The sequence below is a fragment of the Vigna umbellata genome, chromosome 11 (genome assembly GCF_029865625.1).
Source record: "Vigna umbellata cultivar VRB3 chromosome 11, Vumbellata_1.0, whole genome shotgun sequence".
Taxonomy (NCBI): Eukaryota; Viridiplantae; Streptophyta; class Magnoliopsida; order Fabales; family Fabaceae; genus Vigna; species Vigna umbellata.
Window position 1 is genome coordinate 27,951,201 of NC_142175.1, and position 23,616 is coordinate 27,974,816.

General features: G+C 34.4%; 2 protein-coding genes, 1 non-coding gene and 1 pseudogene across 6 annotated transcripts; 3 read left to right on the forward strand and 1 right to left on the reverse strand.

The window, feature by feature from the left end:
* Window positions 1-806: 806 nt before the first annotated feature.
* TRNAV-AAC (transfer RNA valine (anticodon AAC)) lies at window positions 807-880 on the reverse strand. The gene has a single exon. It is a non-coding gene; the product is annotated as a tRNA-Val (tRNA).
* Window positions 881-5,791: 4,911 nt separating this feature from the next.
* LOC124841748 (putative serine/threonine-protein kinase WNK10) lies at window positions 5,792-10,023 on the forward strand. Of its 3 annotated transcripts, XM_088102036.1 has the most exons (8): window positions 5,792-6,304; window positions 6,373-6,493; window positions 7,234-7,271; window positions 7,497-7,724; window positions 7,814-8,034; window positions 8,131-8,288; window positions 8,379-8,778; window positions 8,918-10,023. In XM_088102036.1, the coding sequence occupies exons 1-8, from the start codon at window positions 6,219-6,221 to the stop codon at window positions 9,742-9,744; spliced, it is 2,079 nt and encodes a 692-aa protein (XP_087958162.1). In that variant the 5' UTR covers window positions 5,792-6,218; the 3' UTR covers window positions 9,745-10,023. The 3 variants fall into 3 exon arrangements, with proteins under 3 accessions (XP_087958162.1, XP_047174030.1, XP_047174029.1); XM_047318074.2 differs by having other exon boundaries at window positions 5,794-6,493; XM_047318073.2 differs by having other exon boundaries at window positions 5,796-6,493; window positions 8,915-10,023.
* A 1,543-nt stretch (window positions 10,024-11,566) lies between these two features.
* Window positions 11,567-13,156, forward strand: LOC124841749 (protein yippee-like At4g27745). 2 transcript variants are annotated; one of them, XM_047318077.2, is made up of 3 exons: window positions 11,567-11,693; window positions 11,786-11,911; window positions 12,305-13,151. In XM_047318077.2, the coding sequence occupies exons 2-3, from the start codon at window positions 11,819-11,821 to the stop codon at window positions 12,530-12,532; spliced, it is 321 nt and encodes a 106-aa protein (XP_047174033.1). In that variant the 5' UTR covers window positions 11,567-11,693; window positions 11,786-11,818; the 3' UTR covers window positions 12,533-13,151. The 2 variants fall into 2 exon arrangements, 1 of the variants encoding a protein (XP_047174033.1); XR_015783015.1 differs by lacking the exon at window positions 11,567-11,693 and having other exon boundaries at window positions 11,709-11,911; window positions 12,305-12,649; window positions 12,745-13,156.
* A 3,671-nt stretch (window positions 13,157-16,827) lies between these two features.
* On the forward strand, window positions 16,828-19,043 carry LOC148191410 (uncharacterized; annotated as a pseudogene).
* The last annotated feature ends 4,573 nt before the right edge of the window (window positions 19,044-23,616 follow it).

The window sequence follows — 23,616 nt, forward strand, 5'->3', positions numbered from 1 at the left end:
TAAAAATTTTAAATAAAAATAAATTTTAATTTTACATCAAAACTAAATAATTAAAAATATATATAACCTTATAAACTGAAAAGTGCTAAAATACAATTTATTAAAATAATACATTTCATGAAATACATCACAGAAATAACTAAATATCAATTATATAAAATGAAAATATTAACAATGAGATATGGGACGGTTTTGAGTCTACATCAAAACTACTATTTTTAATGTATATCTAACTGTCCCATTATAATCAAACTAATTATAATATTATTTTAGTTAAACATACCAACTATACTAAGGATATTAAAAAGAATAAAAAAAATAGTTCCTTTTAATTACTTTTCATTTCTTATTTCTTATATAGCAAAACCACGTTTGCTATGTAACTGTATCAGGCAAATTCCTTCGAGTTATCTTACAATGAATCATAATCAGTGAAACTATTCGATACTAATTTGTATCTCTCAAAACATTAATGTGTGTCTCTAAATAATGTCATAACGTATATAAGTGAATGTATAACTATTTATTATTTATTTTTAAAAAAGTTACTAATGAATATAAATACAGAATATAATGGCGAATTATTTTGATAAGTATGCTAAAATAAAGTTATTATTTTTTGTTTTATGAACATAATTAACTTTTTAGGTTTTTGTGTTTATTTATTTTAAATTCTATTTTTCTAAATTTTAAATTATTGTCTCCCCGATCTTGTTCCCTGTTTATTAGTTTAATGAAATCATATAAATGAATTGTGAAAATGGAAATGTTATAAAGAAATTATTCTAAAATAAAAAAAACAAAAGTGGCGTCGCCCGGACTCGAACCGGAGACCTTCAGTGTGTTAGACTGACGTGATAACCAACTACACCACGACACCTCAACTGGCGATAACAGTATAAATATTTTATTAATTGGTTATCAAATCTTTTCTAAAATTACAAAACAAAAGATTTGGATAAATCAAATTTTATTTAAAATGTCAAAAATAACTAAAATTAATGAATTACAACAATATAAAAAATTAAATAATAGATAGTTTTTCAAAATTTCCCAATTTATGAATGCAACAACTATTTCATTAAGTGAAATAGTTTAAAATGCAACAATTAATATGTTATGTTATCACCTAATAATGGGTGAAAAACCAGCTTTTCTATAGGAATTACAAAAAATTATAAAATTGAGTATTTATATATTTGAAAAAATAATTATTTATTTTATATCATCATATATCCTAAAAGAATCATGCCCAAAATAGATAATATTATATCAAAATTTTAAAGATAATTTCTTATCCATCAAAATAAATAATAAAAATATAAAAATTAGAAATCATACACAAATTCTGTAAGGTTTAATACCTATTTTAGTCCCTGGGTTTGTAGGATGTGTTCAAAGTTTCCTCCTTTTTTTCAAAAGTTCACAACCGTCCTATATTTTGCAAAAACAGTTTAAGTGGATCCTTTTTGCTTACGGCGTTAGAAAACTAACGGCAGGTTGCTCTCCTGGCAAAAATTAAATGACTTGTCGAATTAGTTGGCAAGCTCAGCCAATAAGACACTGGCACATGGCAATCCCCTTTTCACTCAAAAGCTTTATCACACTTCTTCATCTTCTTGAATCGCACACTGCTTCCCAAACCCTAATCCCCTTTTCCCCTTTCTGTGTTCAACGTTGAATTTTTGAGATATGAGGTTCTCTCCACTACTACGCTGCGTCCCATCTCCCTGCCCTTCCGCACGATCACCACGCACTCGCTCACGTTCACTCTCATCGCACCCAGGGCGCAGTAAAGAGAAGAGTATTACAATCTCAATCATGTTGGTGAGGGCATCAAAACAATTTCAATCAATACAATCTTTACGCATATACGAGAAAGAGAAGAGTATTACAAGATCTGAAAATATACAGTGGCATAAGATTTGAGGAAATATAGTATTACAAGATCTGAAAATATACAGTGACACAAGTTCCCTTTTTCAAATTTAAATTCAATCTCAACCTCGCTTTAATCGTGTGCCATTGAGATGAACTAAAACTATATCAGATTAACAAAAAGGGAAAGTCGGGGAGGACCGCTTCCACTCTGGCAATTGCAGCTCTGCCTGTGTTTATGTCTCTTTTCTTTCACAACCTCTTAACTAAATTTGAAAATTAAGTAAATAATTTCCTTTTAAAAGGCAGTTTTGTTCCAACGAGGTGAGGTGGAGGGTGAGGGCGCAGAGGTAGGAAGAAATGGTTGAGTTTGAGGAAGTGGAGAGAAAAAGTTTTTCCACTAGATAAAGGTTTTCAGAGGAGGAGAAGGAGGAAGCTGCAGAAGAGTATGAGAAATGAAAAACAATGCCACAATGCCACGTAATAAGAAATTGTACAGCTCATTACAGGTTTCGTCAGGAAGACAACTCTGTCGTTAATTTTTTTAACGCCGTAAGCAAAAAGGACTAACATGAACCGTTTTTGCAAAATATAGGACGGTTGTGAACTTTTAAAAAAAGGGAGGACAACTTTGAACACACCCTACAAATCGAAGGACCAAAATAGGTATTAAACCAATTCTGTAACATCCCAAAAATACAGTAATAAACCATATAATAGAATTAATTACATTTAATAATATATCAGTTCAGTCTTACACTAAAACGACGCATGCTTACGGCCGAACGACCTTACCTAGCGCCACAAACTAAACTGTACAAAATAAGCAATATTTAACCGAACGGTTTACAAAACCAACATCGAACGGTCATACAAAACGAAAGAAAAAGGTGATCGAACGACCACCGTATAAAACAACTAAAAGTACTAACCGAACGTCCTACTATTTGGTCTTCACTTCTACCTCTACCAAATTCTCTTCTTCCAGCGCCTCTTCCAGCAGCACATCTCTTTCTGCTCACATCCACACGGATGATCATTGCAACAACGAGACGAACGTACAAGACGAGACAACACAAGGAAAACACATGGTAAGCTTATGTAATTTAATTCATGCATAAACATACATTTCAAATAATCCAACACCAGATAAATTTCAACGTACGTATCATACAAAGCCTATCACTAGACCGACCGTCCGGACTGTATGAAATCTGTGTAGCTACGACGTTCGTGCACCCGGGTGATGTAGTAACTGGAATACTCTCATCAGCTGCCACCCGAGGTTAGTCCTATCTGTCCGAAGTACCCCTAAGGACTAGGACCTCCTGCCGTTTCCACACATGACCTACTCTCCTCTACGTGAGGACGAGTACTCACGGAACATCAGGATGAATCGACAACTTAGCATTACCACAGTCATACTTTACAAATTTCAATTATTCACTCATGAGTCGTTCCTCTCCGGAACGCTCGTTCATATTCCACAACAGTTTATCCATCTCATATACTCTCCATATCTTATTATCCATCATTTAAATTTCATCTTTAACACTAATTCGACTAACAACAAAAACCGAACGTTCAGTCCTTACTCAAAACGAGGACGAACACTAGGAACGAGACCGAGAAATCTCCCGTTCCAGAATAGAATAAGACCGAAAGGGTTACTTTTGGATTTAAGAATAAATCGAGTACAATCATACAATATATGACGAACGTTACTTACAACATCAATCAGTTAAATGAACTGACTCTCGTGAACTCCAACCAACACTCAAAGAATACATCAGGTACGGGGACTCTAGGTCGGAGACAATGAATGTAGATGTGCCAAGACTTTTAAAGAACCATATGTAGAATAATTCATATATATATAGAGACCAAGTGTCGGTCAATGACCGAGCACGGTAAAGGAGATTCTACTGAAATTGGACGAACGATGTTTTATCAAAGTTGATCACTTAGAAACGAGTACAAACGCTCGGTATAATACCGAGCGCCATTCTTTACGAGAGCTTGGGGTGAGGCCTATCAATAATTAAACTTATACTAGAAACATTAATAATGATATAATAAGATACGATGGAGACAGTGTTTAGGAAATAACTAAATATACAAATACAAGTTTACGAGATTTTCAGTTCATCGCATAACACTCAGCTGCATCTACGATTGACCGAACGCTCAAACGTAGCATTATTACAAAAAGGCGCTCGTCCTCAACTAGAATTCTTCTCAAATGAAAGAATTCAATTTCAAAGAAGTTAACTAGAAACACCGAACGGTCAAGGACCGTTCAATGACGAACGTATATTATCATAGGAAATTTCATATTCAAGACTCATTTATCTTCAAGTCATTTCTCATTACATAATTTCATAACTTTATAAAATTCATATCATACTAATAAATCATTTTCCACATAAACAATCATATCAACATTCATACAATCCAAACATATCAACCATCATGCATTATTTTCATTTCAGTCCATTAACGATCGTTCATTCAACACAATAAACATACAGATTAAATTAAATAAGCTTCCCTTACCTCTGAGCGTGAACGATCGTCCTATAGACAAGATACGCTTCGTCTGACTACAGATCTTTCTACCCTGACGTTCTACAACTCTTCAAACTAACCAAACAGCCAAAAACCAATAGTGGTTCAGACAAGGTAACAACATGCAACCGATACTTGGTTTGCATGTAACAGAGAACGGACCGCTAAAGATGAGAAACTTACTAGTTCAGAAGTCGAAGCTGTTCGGTTCAGAATGAAACTCAGGGCGCCGGAAACGCTTTCACGGTGCCTGAATGGTGATCGGAGAAAAGAAAGGGTAAGATTTCTTAGAGAGAAGGGAGAGTTTTCTAGTGAGAAGGAGGAGAATTTGAAAAGATCAGAGTTTGGAGGAGAAGATGCATGCAGAGAGTGGGACATGATTTCTCTAAAAGTCAGTTTTGCTTAAGACAAACGTCCGCTCATCTGTTGACACCTGCATTGTACTATCTGATTTTCGAATCCTCGTTGCTTGACACCTGGCGTCCGTTCAGAGAGGTTTTGGGTGCATTTTAATGAGCCTGACGGGAGTGGTTTTGAGTGCGTTTAACGAGGCCTGACAAATTCCATACAAAATTGTAAGTGTATTTTCTATAAAAACAAAAAAAAATCAAACATAAAAGTACTACTTATATAAAAATAAATAAAATCATCTATGCAAACATAATTTTTAACACACAAAATAAATACTCAACAAGAAGTATAAAAACACCAATTTATTTTATTTGAAAGTAGTGTTTCCATCACATCATATGACTAAGACTTTTTTTATAAATTTTATCCAATTTCCATAAAGAAAGAAAATGATATCATTTTAATAATTTTTTCAAAAAAGACTCTTACTCAATATATTCATATTTTTGTACTAGAAATTTCCAATGTGAACAACTCCTTACAGTCTAAACTAAAGGAAATGGTTCAAAGCAACATTCTGAGAGAGTTCTTGTGAGAAAGATCTTAAGGGATATATAGCTTCTCTGCAACATGGAAATCTTAAAGCACCTTTTCAGAATTCACCATTCTGAAGAAACTAATGAAGAAATCTTGCAGCATTTTTACTAACTAATTTACAGTCTAGAATTGTTCTTAAGCTTAAATCTCTGCAGTAAAACATTACATTCTCTCTGTTGCATTCTGATATGCTGTGACATATTTTTCTGTTACTCTTTTCGATTATGTTTCTGTTACACTTGTAATAGGCTGGAAATAAGTTATGTCTTACCTTCTCATTTTGTTTCTCATTTTGTTGGATGTTTTTCTTTTTTTAAACCCTTTTGTCTTATTTTAATCTAACAATAAAAAGAATTCATCCGTGATATTTTGTCTTTCCATCAACTTAAAGATAAAAGTCATCTGATTCTCACCTCAGCATAGCTAAGATGTACGATTTGTTTCCGTTAGTTAGTTCCCAACTTTCCCTTTTTCCAACTTTTCAAACGCAAATTTGATAACAAAATTAGCACTCTGATTCACCATCCACCTGTCTGTTCCCCGCTTCTCTTTCGCCTCCACAGTTTTCTCATTTTCTCTCTCTTTCCCGCCAACCACCTTTCCTCAATCCCCCCTTTTGATATTTTTCCTCAGAAGATTGGATAATGGGAGACCCATCTGGTAAATTTTGAACCTTTGGAAGGTTTTGGTACCTGGGTCGCTGGAAAGAATGGACTTTGAGAGGAAGGTGGAGGTGGTGGGTTTGGTTTGAGGATGAATTTTTGTTATGACATGGAAGGTTGGGTTTTGGATTTAGGTTCATTGCCTCCAACCATTGTCATCGAATGCCGATTCCAGCTGCGGTCGGCATTCGATTCCTCCTTCGTTCCGTTCCTACCTTTCTCCATTCCAATCACAAACTAGGCCCCATCCGATAAACATATACTAATAATTAGAAAAAAGAAACAATTTGTCTTGAATTCTGATTGTTTCAGCCACTAGAATGAATTCTGGTGCTGTCTTGACACTGCCTCCCGTGTGCAATGCGTTCGGGACCAGGGAGCCTCAGGATTTTGAGGACGAGTTTGCGGAGAAAGATCCAACCGGGCGGTATACAAGGGTATTATGACTCGAGTCTCACAAGCACCTTCACCAATTATTCATTTATATGTTTTTTGGATTCATTTTTAGTCAACTTCGGTGGTTCTTCTAAAGTTTAATAATTGCGTGTGAACTGTTGTGGTGTGTTTTTTATGGCTTTGGCGGGTAAGTTTGAATTACTTGTGTTGGTGGTGAAAATATGGTCGTTGAGCCAGAGGGATTGTTTTTAAGCAATAGTGATTTGAAATTGATTAGCCTCGTTTTTCTCGTTTGCCTGGATGATAAACTTGAAATGCAAGGTATATAAGTTGAAGAAATGACTATATGGTAGAGATGGTGTATCATGCGGAAAAAGCCTCATCTCCGTCCTTTTGAATTAGGAACACTTTTGTGAGGCTTGCAAGTGTGTTATCATTAGAGAAACGGTTTAAATTGGCTGTTTGGTATCTGGTATTTTATTTATTAATGATGTATCTGTAATGAATCACCTTTATCAGCTGTGAAAGAGAGTTTCACAAATTAAGTTCCACTTTTACTTTGTAATGCAGAAGTGTAAAACCTATCTCATACTTAAGATTCAATACTACAAATAATCCTCTTTATGAAAAAAATTGCTTTCTGTGAAGCACAGCTAGGGGCACTTAATACAATATACCCACATTGTTCAAGGGGATTTGTTTACTTCATTTCTACGATTCACTTTGTTCATTATATTTGCTATTAGTTTGATTTTTTTTCTCTCTTTTGTTTTTGTCTCAGTATACTGAAGTCTTGGGAAGGGGTGCCTTCAAAACTGTGTAAGATTTAATGCCTAATCCTTCTCTCTTCTATTTTTCTTTCTATATATAATTCTCTGTTATCTCTAATATTTCGTATTTTCTTTCTAGTGTTCTAGGTTAATTTGAGAATTTTACTTGCTATGAATTATTTCTCCAGGAAATTTATTATTCAATAACATTTTTTATTTTTATGGCACTTTTTACTCGTGAAAGCATGCTATTTAATCTCTTTCCCTTTTCCAGTTATAGGGCCTTTGATGAAGTTGATGGAATTGAAGTTGCTTGGAATCAAGTTAAGATTGATGGCCTCTTGCATTCAGTAGATGATCTTGCGAAATTGTATTCTGAAGTTAATCTTTTGAAGTCTTTGAAACATGACAATATCATTAAGTTCTGTGATTCTTGGATTGATGATAAGGAGAAAACTGTTAACATGATTACTGAACTGTTCACATCTGGAAATTTAAGGCAGTAGGTTCTCCTGATTTTTGTCCCCTTTCCTTTATATTATTTGGTTGTAACATGCACATATGAAATTTTTGTACACCTTTGGCTGACAGATATCGCAAGAAGCATAAATATGTTGAAATGAAAGCTATAAAAGGTTGGGCCAGGCAGATTCTTCATGGCTTACTATATCTTCATAGTCACAAGCCACCCATTATTCATAGAGACTTGAAATGTGACAACATCTTTGTGAATGGAAACCAGGGTGAAGTTAAGATAGGGGATCTTGGTTTGGCAATTGTCATGCAACAACCTACCGCCCGAAGTGTTATTGGTAACATATTACTTCCTGAATTGTGATGTTTTTATCATATTGGTTCCAATGGCACTGAGCTATGCTTGTGTTTGTTGTTTCTCTATTTTACAAAAGGAACTCCTGAGTTTATGGCTCCAGAACTATATGAAGAGTCATACACAGAACTGGTTGACATCTATTCTTTTGGGATGTGCATATTGGAGATGGTCACTTTTGAGTATCCCTATGCCGAATGCAAAAATCCAGCTCAAATCTTTAAGAAAGTTACCTCAGTGAGTAAATAAATTATTGGCATATTCTTACCACTTTAACTTATAACGCAAACAATTTAACTTGCTGTATTGTGATGCATGTCATTGCAGGGCATCAAACCTGCTTCCCTTAATAAGGTGAGTGATCCTCAAATTAGGGAGTTTATTGAGAAATGTTTGGTTCCAGCATCTGAGAGATTGTCAGCAGAGGAGCTTCTGAAAGATCCATTTCTACAAGTTGAGAATTCAAAGGATCCCGTCCTTTATCCTTTACAACCACCTAGAAGAACTCTGAGAGCGTACTCATTCAAGTCTAGTTCTCATTCTATGGACTTGGATGGTGACTACAAACAGTTTTCTATGAGTATCTGTTCCGAAAGCAACCAAGAAAGCCCATATTGTCCTGTTTTTGAGGTTCAGAGGGCAAATATTAACAATGAGTTTAGGTTGAAAGGGACTAAAAATGATGATAACTCGGTATCATTGACCTTGCGTATTGCTGATACATGTGGTGAGTATTTTCTCTTTCCTTCGCCTTCACCTTATGCTACTTTTGTTTCAAGGAGGAGCAGGTGAGTAGAGAACATCTGAATTAGTTTTCGACAGGCTCGAAAGTTGATGCTGAAAGGTGTTTGTTGTGTTCCTAGCAGGTCGAGTGAGGAACATACATTTTCTGTTTTACCTTGATTCAGATACCGCAGTCTCTGTGGCCACAGAGATGGTTGAACATTTGGAGCTGGCAGATCACGATGTACCTTTCATAGCTGAGCTTATTGATTATTTGATAATGAAACTTCTCCCTTGGTGGAATCCTTCGCATGATCGTTGGGCATGTGGTGAAATAAATCCTAATATAGATGCCCAAAACTTCATGGGATGGCCATGGGCTTCTGCCCTACCAAGTCTTCCCTCTGATTTGGCTATTGAGGAGGATGGCTACTCTGGGATTGATACAACCCCCAAAGAAGATTTTGTGGCAGCCGAGAACAGCTTAACAGAAAGTGGTGATAAGGCTACTTTCGAGGGTGATTATCATTCACAAAGATCTGAAGCTTCTGAGGTAGTTGTTGAGAATGCTTCTATGAAAGATGACAATTGTCATTATTCCAGTGTTGATGCAAGCTCTAAGTGCTTAAGTAGTAGGTCCATCTCTGAACTTGATCTTGGGGATGAATATTTTGAGGACTGTAAATTGCAACAAGAAAATTATTCTTCTGGGGAAGAAGTTGTTATAAATGAATACCCAGCGAACTCGGGGTCAGTTCTTGGAACATCTACTAATGTTGGGAGCACAAGAAGTAGCTGTTCTTATGTGTCTTCATCAGTAGAGGAGATTGATCTTGAGCTACAGTTTGAACTTGCTGTAATTGAGACTCACTATCAGCATTGGATTGATGAACTTAACAAAATGAAGTTGGAGGCATTAGAATCCACCAGAAGGAGATGGATGGCCAAGAAGAAACTGGCTGTTCGGTGATTTTGAGCTTGTTGATTGACCACTTGTTAACCCTTGTCGAAATTGTTTCACTGTAAAGTGTGTTGTGATCTTAACTGTACTTTGTATATTGGATGTGGCTCTTTTTAGTGAGTGTCCTTACCCTCAACCTACTTTTTCCTTGTTTTGGAGATATTTCTCAATCTCTCTTTAGCATAATGTAGGAGATGCGTCTCAAGAAATTTTATAGTTCTAGAAGACACATTCTCATGGAGACACTTTGCTATTTTAGTATATTTTTCACCATTTCAGCTTTGCATACCACGATTCTTGCATACAATTAGACAAATATAATCACATAAAGTACTTTGTTTTCGGTTTGAAAGAAAGCCAATGTGTCTTCAAGGCAAATTTGGTTAAGAAATTAGGAAGTGGGAGGCTTTTTTATTTTGGCATATAAAAGCATACTCTTCTATGATTTAAAGTCTGCATTTTGAAAAAAGGGCATACTTTTTTTTTTGTGTTATCTGGCCCCGTGAAACAATATTAAATGCTGAGTGGTTCAATTTACATATCAAGAAATGACAAACAACTCCAAAACAAATAGGCTTAATTACCTACTTAGTCCCCATGTTAGAAGGTAATTTTCTGTTTAGTATCCAGTTTTAAAAATGTATGCATTTGGTACCTATGTTTTGAAATTTGTATCAATTCAATCCTATCCAGTTAACGGCGTTATAATTGATGCGAGAAATTAAGGACGTTAATGATAGCCTGGGTGGAATAGCTATCAAATGTTTGAATGCATCTTCATTAACGTCCTTAATTTCTCGCATCAATTATAACGTCGTTAACTGGATAGGATTGAATTGATACAAATTTCAAAACATAGGTACCAAATGCCTACATTTTTAAAACCGGGTACTAAACAAAAAATTACCTCATAACATGGGGACTAAGTAGGTAATTAAGCCAAACAAATATAATTAGAATAAAGAATGTGGCATTAGTTGAGGTTTGATATCAGAACTCAACCTACCCACTCCTAACACTGCAGTTGCCTTACAATGAAAAAAAAGTATTTAGGCTTTACATATTTTTATCAAATATGATCAAAGTTTCTATATTTTTTTTATAGTGATAAGTTCATATAATTTTAAATTTTATAGGTCAAATTTATGAACAAAATAATATAAGAACTTTGATTGTTTCTAAAAACGTCGTATGAAATATTAACCGATCGGTCCATCCACTCAAGTCAAAGATTGGACCGCAATTGGACCAGCGCTTAAGCTATTGTTGGGTCAACAGTCTAGCAGATGATAAAATAATCAATCAGGTACGTTCCACGCGCGGTTTAGGCTAAAGGAAGGCGAGCTATTTCAGAGTCTGAAAGTGGGAAACGCATGTCAGCATATTAGTCTTTCGGTCCCAGAAAAATATATCAAAACACTATGTATATTCAAGCATACCCAATGCATAAACCATTACAAAAAACAGAAGGGAAAAGGTAAGTTTTATTTCAACTTAGAAGATGGTGAATGCAAACACGTTAATAGAATACACAAGTCCTAGATCAATTGGTGACATTTTCAGAGGAATCTTTGTTTGCATTGATTCTAGTTTTACATTTTGTTGCATTTTCAAAGTATGCGTTTCTTCTCTCATGTGTTTATGCTTAAAGGAAAACGTAGCTTTTCAAGTAACACATAACATTTGTTAAAGAATTGTATCACTTTCTTACCGAACCATTTTAGTACATTTCTTATGCCATCACAATCAACACCTTTTATTTAAACAAAACTCTCAATTATCAAAGTCTTTTATAATCTGCGTCACTCAATTACCCTCTTAGACATATTCTTTTCTTCAAAATGTTGCATTGTGATTGACGTCACATAGTTTGGTTAGGTACGTATCTTGCACTTCAATCAGCCTTGTAGACACTGTTTGTTACCCATTTGACAAATCATAGCCATTGTCACTCGTTGGTAAGATAGGCTTGAGGCTTCTATTGTTTGGTCACTTTTCTATTATTGAGTCTTTGACCAACCTTTCCCTTTGCACTTTTATTTATGAGTAGGAGCAAAAGTGGCAGTGCCAGGCAAATACATCAATGGCGGAGTTGATGGGATCACGGGCATACTGCTGCTTTAGGTGCCAGAACCTTGTTGCTTTCCATGATGATATTGTTTCCAAAGATTTCCAGGTGAACTTTCTGTTGCATTTTTGGCATTTTCTCCAATTTTATGCTGGATTTCTAGATTGAAATGGATGATAGGATCTGTTGGTTCTAAATTTCAACTAATCAGCAGTTGAAACTGGTAATTACTAACCAGACGATTCCCTTGACATGTTAAAAGAATCATAAAATAAAACTTCTAAGAAAAAAAAACTTCTAACCTAGTTGTTTGCTAAAGATTAATATTCATATGCCCATATTAATCATGTCAAAAACCTTGCAAACACGGCCTGAAATTAGCCTTATCTCTAGTGAAGCGATTCACTTGAGTTTTTAGCATTTTCAGTTTCCTTCAAACTGGTGAGAGTTTTTGTTATGTTCTTTGAATAACCTAGGATTTTCAAGAGTTATCTGTAACAGGCAACAAATGGTAGAGCATTTTTATTCTCTCACGCAATGAACATTGTTTTGGGTCCTAAAGAAGATAGACAGCTTATCACTGGTCTTCACACAGTGGCTGATGTGTATTGCTCTGATTGTGGAGAGGAACTTGGCTGGAAATATGTTAAAGCTTACGAGGAAACACAGAAGTACAAAGAAGGAAAATGTGTGCTAGAGAAGTTCAAGATAGTCAAGGGCAATGGATAGTAAACAGATTTTACTGTTTTAGATCCAAGCCATCTGATCTCAATTGTTCATATATTGGTTGTGAAGTTCTTGCAAAGACCAGGGGGGAAAAGAATTTAATTTGTTCAATTTCAAAAGGTGAATTTAGTCACTCTAATTTTTTTCTTGATGAAATAATTTGTTAAATGATTTCTCCCCTGGTATGAACAGTTGGTTGGTCCTTTCTCTTGTAGAAAAGATTCTTTTCAAGAAAATTACGAAGATCACTCATTGGTCCTGGTACATAAAGCTTCGCAACTAGCACAAGCCTCTTGTTTTTGCATTTTATCAGCCAAAATGACTGTATAGGCATTTATAAATATTATGATTTTACAGAAAAGTTCATGAATCAATTCTTAATAAATATTATAAGCTTATTTAGTAAAAGGTTTTACTTGAAATACTATTGAACAAATACTTGATTAATCTGTTTACCTGAATATCATCATGTCGTTTGACTGCCTCTAGTTTCGCATGAAGTAGAAACTTTTTCAGTGCAAGCACATAAAAGTCTCAACTGTTAGGAAAGTTGAGACATTGTAGCTCTCAATTAAGCAGATAGGGCCCCACATATATATACTGGTTGTGCCCCCATATTGAAACAGGATATACTGTCTGAAATATGTGCTATTTGTAATCCTTTCTGTCATAAATAGATTGATTTTTATCCTTTCAAGGAGTAAAGTAAAGTGTATAAGCATGGCACTTCTTTTGCTGTTTCAGATTCTAATAATCTGTATCTAAGTGGTCGGAGTATTTCAAATGATATATAATCCTTAAGAACTTTAGCAGTTTTTTCTCTAATGGTGTAATCCTCAAGAACTTGAAGAGGACCATATAATTGTTTATGTAAAAACTGTCACTTCAATTACTCCAATAGTAAAGCTACATACAAACTAAAAGAATTTCATAAACTAGTCGAAGATGGTCCCAATGTGGTTAAGAAAAATGGTTTTTATTTGCACTGACAAATTGCTGTCCACTGAAGCTTTTGCATGACAAGTCATAGTTGAATAAGACGGAAGTGTTGACTGTCAGAGTCAGTTCTTTCAACAATTTACTTCAGACTGATGTTCAGTTGTGGGGTATTCTGTGTGTAGAACTCTTTCAGTATTTATTTATCTGAACCAAACACACGAAACTAATTCCAATGCAACGTTATTTTAGTACCATCAGTTGTTAAAACAGTTCCCATAATTGTAAAGTGTTAATCAGAATAGTCCTGCTACTCAGTTAATAAAGAGTTGTGGAGGTGAAGTGAAAGGTTAATAATATGTTTAGAAACACATTGAAAAAAAGAATTGCGTAAAATTATAACTATTGATTTTCAATAATCATGTTCAAAATGTAAAAATGTAAGTAAAACAAATCAAGATATGGGTGTAATAGAGTCTTCTTTGTGTTAAAAGCTTCCATTTTGACATAATCTAAATAACAGCAAAAATACAATTGATTTATCCACTTTTCTCCATCCAGTAACTTTCAATTCTCCCTTTCTTTCCTTCTTTTCTTTGAAAGTTAAGAAGAATCAAGGTTTTTGCAAATGTGAATTAAAACATTGAGGAGCTTATTTTTTGTTCTTCTAATCGTGCCAATATATGAAACTGATTTATCTTCACTGGACTTTAGAGTTGAAGAATATCATTTATGAAGTCAATTAACTACAAATGTGCTTGTGTCATATGGAACTGCTGGAGGAATTTTAAAGAGCTGTATGAAATATTATTGAACAAAATATGTTTTCATTGATTCACTTTCAAACTGGTTCTGTAATTTTTCTCAACATTTTCCTCTCCTCTACCAAAAAAAAACCTGCTGAAGCACGCAAGGCAACAGCGCTTCCAATCACGCACCAGCAACCATCAGTTCAGTCTCATGGGCATCATCATTCAAAGCGGACGGCCACAAGAACACCACGCAGCCAGCTCCAAATGGGTGCGCATCAAATGGAGCTGGATGTATATAAACTCTTGACCATGGTGTTTGGATGCAATGAATAGAGTCTGCTCCACTAAGCTGTCTTCTTGCATATCCAGAGTTTCTTTTTAAAACTGGGAGTGTTTCTCCTAGGATTGTATGCAAGAAACCTTCCTTGAACTGTTAACCTCCAAACACCATGGGAATTTGGGAAAGTTTAGATTTTTTTTATATTTCTGTGCATTTCTTTCGTGAGATTGGGAATCCTCGTACCTGACCACCGTTCCACCACCAAATCACCAATCATGCCTCCAGCCTACCAAATGTGAAGTTTATAATCCAACACAACCAACAATCTTGCCAGGACACTGCACACACGTAACAATCCGCAACAATCCTCACTCTTGTAATTCCACCTTTCACTTTTCTCTCTTCTCCAACACCCTACCTTCAAATTCAGCCACACCCCTTCTTTATCCTCCCCGCTTGGAAAACTATTTTCTTTTCTCATTTGGGTATTCAACTCTGTTTCTCCAATCACCCTTTTGCTGGTTCTTCAACTTTTCGCTCTTAACGTTGATAATGGACACCCGCTCTTCAATCTCAATTTTTCGCGTGTATTTTTGTAAGCGTACGTGTACTCCTTACTAGGGTACGCCTCTTGCTATTTCGCAACAGGTTTCTCAAATTCTCAAATTATTGAACTGATTCGTGAGAATGGGGATGATATGGTAGCCAAGTTGAAGAGTATGAACCTGTCTTTGTCTAATGCGTCAGATGTTGACATTTTTTAGATATTAGCAGTTCAGAATTTCAATTGACTCTTCCAGCTCATTTATTCAGCTCCAATCCAACAGACCACTGCAGGTAGCATCACTTGAACTCAAAATGTTAATAAGTGTGGGTTGTTGGGAATTATGAGGCAATGGATACCGTTGTTGCTGCCAATTGAAGACTTACTGGAAAACTGCTGAAGCAGCTTGAAGAGTTAATTTACATTGTGAACTGCTAATTGAATTACTTCTAGGGTTAGTTAGGGGTAGTTAAGTTGAACCAAGTGTAATCATTTTACATTTGTTATCCGTTGCAACCAGTTTTCTCCAATTCTTTTCTAGTTCTGATTTTCACTTCAGCCTATATAAGACTTTGATCTGTCACAGTTCAGATATACAACACAGACGGTCCTTTACTAAGAAACAACTCGTATGTTTCCAGTTTCACATGGGTTAGTTTCCAAATTTCTGAAGATGTAAAGCTTTTCCAGAACTGAATTCAGTGCAACGTAAATTGTTCTTCTCAATTGCTTCTTTCTTTATTTGTTTCTGCACTGTTCTATTCATTGCTAATTATCCTTTACTGTTTTTTTTTCCCATTTTCGTTTTCTTTACAATGCCTTCAATTCCCTTTATCAAATCTGAATTACAAAACCCACAAAATGATCATGTGAATTCATAGCATTGCATTATACTAGTTGCAATTCTGATTGAAAACTGTTTTCTAAGTAGTTTAGGATTTTATTATAGATACTGCTGTCTATCTCTATGTGGATCGTGTTCCTAATTGCAATTTTGAAGATTGTTGGAATTTTTTCGCTCAAAAAGTACGTGGTCGAAAGAGTAAAATCAATTAAATAAAAATGTATTTCTATCATATTTTTTAGGAGAATTTTATGCATTATTTAGTTAATTATTTAGCAGATATTTCTTAAAGTTGGTTACAAATTATGTTTTAATTTTGTAATATAAATATTTACTATTTATGCTCAATAAAAAATATTAGTTTCTCTTTCCTTCTCTTGTACTTTAAAATCCAACAAAGATATTCATGTTTCAGCTGAATATTATATCGCTTGTGATGCCTTTTCTGAAAATAGTGTTGATCCATTTGTGCATAACTTTGATGATTTTGAATGGAGTGATCCAGCTACCAATGTAGATTTTGATGCTCCACCAATCTATGATGATGATTCATCCACTGAGTTATTTGTGACTTTTTATTTCAATTTTCCTGATGTAGCTGAGATTCACAGTCCAAACTTAAATGCTGCTAATCTTCATGTTGAAACCGCACTAAATTTGAATGGTGATTTTTGTTTTAATAACACTCGTGCGTTTTGGTAGATGTGTGAGTGGTTAAAAGTATTGGGATAAACTTAAATTTAGTGTTTTATTAATAATTTTGTTTAAATCTTATTTTATTAGTTTTTGGATATAGTAATATTTAGTTTGATTTAATAGAGATAAAATAGGGACACGTAGTTATGATTTTCGGTTTATCTAGGTAATAAGACTCAACTTCATGAAAATATTTGAGTGTGTGTATTGTGAGATTTTCCTAACAGTGGTATCATTTTTTGAGAGATGGCAAAGGTCGTCAATGGTATGAGTGTGCCACAATTGACGAGAAAAATCAATTATGATAATTGGTGCCTACAGATGAAGGCGTTATTGAGATCCCAAGACATTTGGGATATGGTGGAAGACGGGTACGTTGAACCTGATGCGGACGAACATCAGACGGTGACACAAATGACAGCATTGAAGAAAACTCGTGCAAGAGATGGGTCAGCATCATATTTCATCTACAATGCAGTAGATGAGTCGGGTTGAAAAGATAGCGAATGCCAAATCAGCAAAGGAAGCCTGGGAGATATTGGAGGTTGCATATAAAGGTGACAACCGCGTTAGACAAGTCCGAATACAAGCTCTCAGAGGAGAGTTTGAACAGTTGAAGATGGAACCCAAAGAGCATATAACCGAGTACATAACTCGGGTGGAGAAGGTGGCCAACCAACTCGGTAGGAATGGAGAACAAATGCCATCTAGCCGGGTTGTGGGAAAAATTTTGAGATCTCTTACAAAAGATTTCGAAAGTATCGTGTGCGCGCAATCGAAGAATCGAAGGACTTGTCGGTTCTCACAGTGGATGAACTTGCTGGGTCATTAGAAGCCCACGAACAAAGGAGAAGGAGTTGGGATGATCAAGTTGAACCCGACGACCAAGCACTACAGGTACAGTTTGACTCGAATAAAACTCAGATTACTCAGAGCCGAGGTCCTGGTGGCAGAGGACGAAGTGGACGTGGCCGAGTTAATGATAATGAAGATCAAACCGGTCAGTAGAATTGGCATGACCGAGGACAAGGAAAAGGTCGAGGAGATCAGTTAAGAGTGGAGTGTTTTAAGTGTGGCAAGTACGACCACTATGCAAACGAGTGTAGGTCAACAAAGTGCTACAACTGTGGCAAGTTTGGTCATATTGCAAAGTATTGCAAGACCGAGATAAAGGGGGAGACGAATCTCGTTATTGAAGATGTTGAAGAAGAGTGTGGAATCCTGTTGATGGCAAAGAGCTCGGATGCAATGGAAATGGAGAGCCCAATCCCAATAATGGATGAAGTGATCTTAGTAAAGGATGCAACAATTGTGGAGAAGGAAAACCTGGAGAAAGAACTCAAACAAAAGGATGAAGAGATTCAGCGGATATGGAGACTTCTAGAGGAAGCTAATGAAATTATGAATAAACAGAGGGTTGAGCTTGAGGAGTTGAAGAAGACGACTCCTGAAAAGGAAGAGAAAGCATCTAGCGTTATTGAACTAGATAAAAATAGGGAAGAAGATGAAGAAGAGATGAAGGATGATGAGATTTCTACCAACTTGGTATGGTATCTAGATACTGGAGCAAACAATCATATGTGTGGGAACGAGAACTTTTTTTATGAACTCACTAAGGTGGAGGCCAAATTTGTGTCTTTTGGAGATGACTCCAAGGTGGCCGTGAAAGGGCGTGGAACAATTCGGCATATTCAGATTAATGGACGAGTTGGAGAGATTAGGGATGTTTATTACGTTCCGGAGTTGAAGAACAATATTTTAAGCATGGGTGAGATAATTGAAAAAGGTAATTCAATTTTTATGAAAAATCAGGTAATGTATTTAAAGGATAAGCATGGTCGTGTAACAACACAGGTAAAAGCAAAGAAGAACCGGTTGTATGAATTGGAACTGAAAATCTTGGAGAGAAGATGCAAACCCGGAGTAGGATGATGCACATGGAAAATCGAAGGAAGGATGGAAGAATTTAAGTTTATGGGGGAGTTTGTTGGGATAAACTTAAATTTTAGGATTTTATTAATAATTTTGTTTAGATCTTATTTTATTAGTTTTTGGGTATAATAATATTTAGTTTGATTTGATAGAGATAAAATAAGGAAACGTGAAGCAGATTTTATTTTTAAGATAGTTGATATTTTATTTTTATTCCTCGTAATATTGTAAGTGTTATGGCTATTTAAGACTCTTCAATTATAATAAATAATAAGACTCAATTTCAGAAAAATATTTGAGTGTGTATATCGTGAGATTTTCCCAACACAAAGGTGTTAAAGCCAACTTCAAACATTCAACTCCCTATACGGGATAGATTAGTACAGCGGCTGCCAAAGCCTGGTGACTTGGATTATAATACTGCTGTTGCTGATCTGAAGTTCACAAATTTTGATAATTACACACCTCTCATTCAACTCAGTGAACCATCTTCACCGGATGATATACCCATTGAAGTTGAGACATTGTAACTGTCAATTAAGTAGATAGGCCTCACATATATATGAATAATAATAATTTTATAATATTTTTTTGACAATATTTTAATATTATTTACGTGTCATTACGTAATTGGTCAAAAATTACTCCATAATTAATAATAATAATCATAAATACCAACATGATAGATAGTGTTAAAATGTTATCAAAAAATTGTTGTCAAAAGTATCATTATTCCATATATATATATATATATATATTGGTTGTGCCCCCATATTGAAACAGGATGTACTGTCTGAAATATGTGCTATTTGTAGTCCTTTATTGATTTTTATCCTTTCTAGGGGTAAAGTAAAATGTATAAGCATGGCACGTCTTTTGCCTGTTTCAGATTCTAGTCATCCATAACTTAAGCGTTTGGAGTATTTCCAAAGGTATAAAATCCTTAAGAACTTCAGCATTTTTTTCTCTAAGGTATAATCCTCAAGAACTTGAAGTGGACCATACAATTGTTTAAGTAAAAACTGCCTCTTCAATTACTCCAATAGTAAAGCTACATAAAAACTTAATCTGAAGTTTAAGAATTTCATTAACAAAGTCGAAGATGGCACCAATGTAGTTGCAGAAAAATGGTGTTTATTGCACTGACAAATTGTTGTCCACTGAAGCTTTTGCATGACAAGTCATAGTTGAATAAGACGGAAGTGTTGTCAGTCAGAGTCAGTTCTTTCAACAGTTTACTTCATACTGATGTTCAGTTGTGGGGTATTCTGTGTGCAGAACTCTTGCAGTATTTATTTATCTGAACCGAACACACGAAACTAATTACAATGCAATCCTGTTTTAGTACCATCACTTGTTAAAATAGTTCCCATAATTGTAAAGTGTTAATCAGAATAGGCCTGCTATTCAGTTAATAAAGAGTTGTGGAGGTGAAGTGAAAGGTTAATAATTTGTTTAGAAACACATTGAAAAAAAGAAGAATTGCGTAAAATTATAACTATTGATTTTCAATAATCATGTTCAAAATGTAAAAATGTAAGTAAAGCCAATCAAGATGTGGGTGTAATAGAGGCTTCTTTCATGTTGACATAATCTACATAACAGCAGAAATACAATTGATTTATCCACTTTTCTCCAACCAGTAACTCAGTTCTCTCTTTATTTCCTTCTTTTCTCTGAAAGTTAAGAACAATCAAGGCTTTTGCAAATGTGAATTAAAGACATTGAGGAGCTTATTTTTTGTTCTTCTAATCGTGCCAATATATGAAACTGATTTATCTTCACTGGACTTTAGAGTTGAAGAATATCGTTCATAAATCAATTAACTACCAAATGTGCTTGTGTCATATGGAACTGCTGGAGGAATTTTGAAAAGCTGTATGAAATATTATTGAACAAACTATCTTTTCATTGATACTTTATTTGTTTATAGCTTCTGCCACTGTTACATATGCTGATGGAAAGTCCAAATTCTGAGGGGTTCTTCTTTAGAAACTCCACCTTAGACAAATCGTTACATGTACAAAACATATTATAGTATGAACCTAATCTGTTGAAGTTTAATATTTAAAAATACTATTAATTATGCTAACATACATAAATGTATTCCTAAAAGTTTTCTGAAGTTGTATAAAATAAGTGAATCTTCTAAATCTGATCAGACAAAACCTTCGTTTCAGTCAATAGAGCTCAGAAACATATCCCTTCCTCTCTGTTGTAATTGCCTTGCTGTCTCACACACACATACATACATACATATATATATATCAGTGTTTTGATTCTGTTGGCACGTTCTTTGTTAATGTGTGTATGATGTTATATGTTTTATTACTTTTTTTTCTGCATATCATTATGATACTTGATAAAATAAATATAAAACTCCTGCTGCACTTATTTCAGGCAAACAATTGTTTGATGAAATGAAAATGTTGTTCAGAAAACAAGATAATATAGTAATATTAGCCTAAACCAGAGAGCCAACTCAATCTGTTGAAGTTTTGAACCATACAGCAAACATCTTGATGTTTGAAAATACTTTAGTTGTACCAACATACATGAACATGTTCCTGAGGCTGTATAATAATAATGAATAGTCTAAAGTGGATCCAACAAACAAGAACTAAGTTCAGCTAATAGAGCTCAGCATTTGCTAGAATTGCAACATTTATCGATTGTTTTTGCTCGGGACTGGATTAATTTAATATATTCAAGTGACTAAGTTCTTCTGCATTGAATCATGAAAGGTGATACGTGTCTTTGTGTTAGAAAACAAAACTTCTCTCTCTGCTGTGATGCTAAGTATATTGCAAATTTTTTATCCCACTCTTACATGTAAGTTAAGATCAACCATCCTATTCCAGATCATTATGTTGACAATATTTTATTCTAGTCTATTTAAGTTTGAACAATATATAATTATTTTGATTCTTTGACACTTCCTTGTTCTTATTATTATTATACCAGTGAATCTGTGTTTTTATGTGAGTCCTGTGAATGTTATATATATATATATATAAATTTTTTTAAGCATAAAAAATGTTCAACATGCTTTATATTGAGCAAGAAAGTTTAGAATTGTATTCATCTGGTATAGATACCATTGTTGTAAGACCCATAAAAAAAAAATCTATATATATATATATATATATTTATAGTAGTAAATTTTAGTATTTTATTAGTAATAATAATTTTAATGGATAGAAAAATGTAAATTTTGGATATAAAATTATAGTAATTTTAGAAGGAGAGGTTCAAATTTTTGGTAACTTATTTAGTAAATTTTTTTTGAATAGTAAAAAGTAAATAGTAAATAGTAAAAAAAGTAAATAGTAAATAGTAAAAAGTGAATAGTAAAAATAAATTTTCAGCATTTGGATTTCTTAGCATGGAAGAAAGTAGTAGGTAGAAATTAGGATCAGATTTGGTGAGAAAATGATTGAAATATTATTTTTAAATAATATTAAAATAATAAATAATATTAAAATATTAATGAATAGTAAATTTTTTTTACTATAAATAACCATGGGAGGGAAGATTATTCTGCACCAAGAGAAGAGAAATCAAGTGAGAGAAAGTTAGAGAGAAATTTTTAGTTGCAAGAAGAGTAGAGGTTCTGAAAGGTTTCGGAGAAATAAATTCAGAGCAAGAGACGTCTGGAATAGAGGTAGGGGAGCTAACTTTTCTATGCTTTTATATTATGATTTAGTATTTCTATGCTTTTATATTATGACTTAGTATTGTTTTATTACTATTCATATCTTGAAATTATGTATGAATACTGTTAATGCTTACTGTATGTTTATCTATATTGAAATTCGGTGTTAATATTACATGCTGTTGTTTTGAATCTGTAAATAAGAAATTTGTTAAAAACTAGTTGAGGAACACTTTGGCTAAGGAAAGATTTGGTACTTAAGTTGTCCATTGTGACGCACCTCTCTTTCCTGGAAGTCTACTCGACAAGTTTTTAACTTAAATCTTATTGAACAGATTTTGTACTATTAAAATATTGTGCAATATATCTTGTTGGAATGGAAATGTCTGATGAATTCATTTTTGTGGTAGATATGGAATTATGAATTATAATTGTGATAATTGCATTTTATTATACTGCATTTGAATTTATGCATCTGAACATGTTATGGGTAGTATGGGGAGATTTTGTAAGGGTATAATGTGAGTTGAGGAATATTAGTATGGTATGAGTCTTGTGGAGAGATTAAATAAATGTTATGGTATTTGTGTATATGTTGATGTTGAGGGTCCCGTAGTTGGAGGTTATCCTGATACTCTAATAATCATCTCGTCTCAAGTAGAGAGGGATGAATTATGTGGTGAGAGGAGCAGGAGGTCCTGGTCTATGTGCCGGTTTTGGACATAGTGAGGGGATTAACCTTGTAAATGGTATGAAGTATTTTGAAAGTATATTAAAAAAAAAGAAGAAGTAGAAGTCATTACAAGTGCATAACTTCCCGTGACCGCTCATCAACGTATCATCCGGATGAGTGTCTATTGGGTATTGTGGTGTCTATTGGGTATTGTGAGACGAGTGTCTAATAGGAATTGTGGTATGAGAGTGTCGAACATAATTATTATATGATGTTTATATCAAGGTAATTATATATGTTTTATAAATGATTTGTTGCATGTTAGCTCACCCTACTTGTTTGTGTTTGTATGATGTGATTGTTGTATGATGGTATGAGTATGTATGACATAATTATTATATGAGGTTTGCATGCATGTTTCATAAATGATTGGTTGCATGTTAGCTCACCCTACTTGTTTGTGTTTGGGTATGTGCGATGATCGTATAATTCGTTATACGGGAGCAGATGAAGGAATGTTGCCTCACTCAGTGCCAAGGAAGGGAGAAGTAGAAGAACTATAATTAGAACATTTTTACATGTATAGACTTATATCAACTAGGAAATTTTAAAGGGTGAGATTACGGGATGTTACCGTAAATGTAATGTTACAATATATAAATTATGAATTATCCAATGTGAGAATTTGGGATGTTACATTAATGGTATCAGAGCAGTTCGTCCTTAGGATGACCTCTGTGTTGTGGGTCTTCCGTGTCTTCTCTGTGAAGAATTG

Bases quoted from the DNA above. Each gene is read 5' to 3' on its own strand.
- LOC124841749 (XM_047318077.2), top strand. From the start codon at position 11,819: ATGGCGGAGTTGATGGGATCACGGGCATACTGCTGCTTTAGGTGCCAG. The intron at 11,912-12,304 runs GTGAACTTTCTG...TATCTGTAACAG, and splicing joins TTGTTTCCAAAGATTTCCAG to GCAACAAATGGTAGAGCATT.
- LOC124841748 (XM_088102036.1), top strand. From the start codon at position 6,219: ATGCCGATTCCAGCTGCGGTCGGCATTCGATTCCTCCTTCGTTCCGTT. The intron at 7,272-7,496 runs GTAAGATTTAAT...TCCCTTTTCCAG, and splicing joins AGGGGTGCCTTCAAAACTGT to TTATAGGGCCTTTGATGAAG. The intron at 7,725-7,813 runs GTAGGTTCTCCT...TTTGGCTGACAG, and splicing joins ACATCTGGAAATTTAAGGCA to ATATCGCAAGAAGCATAAAT.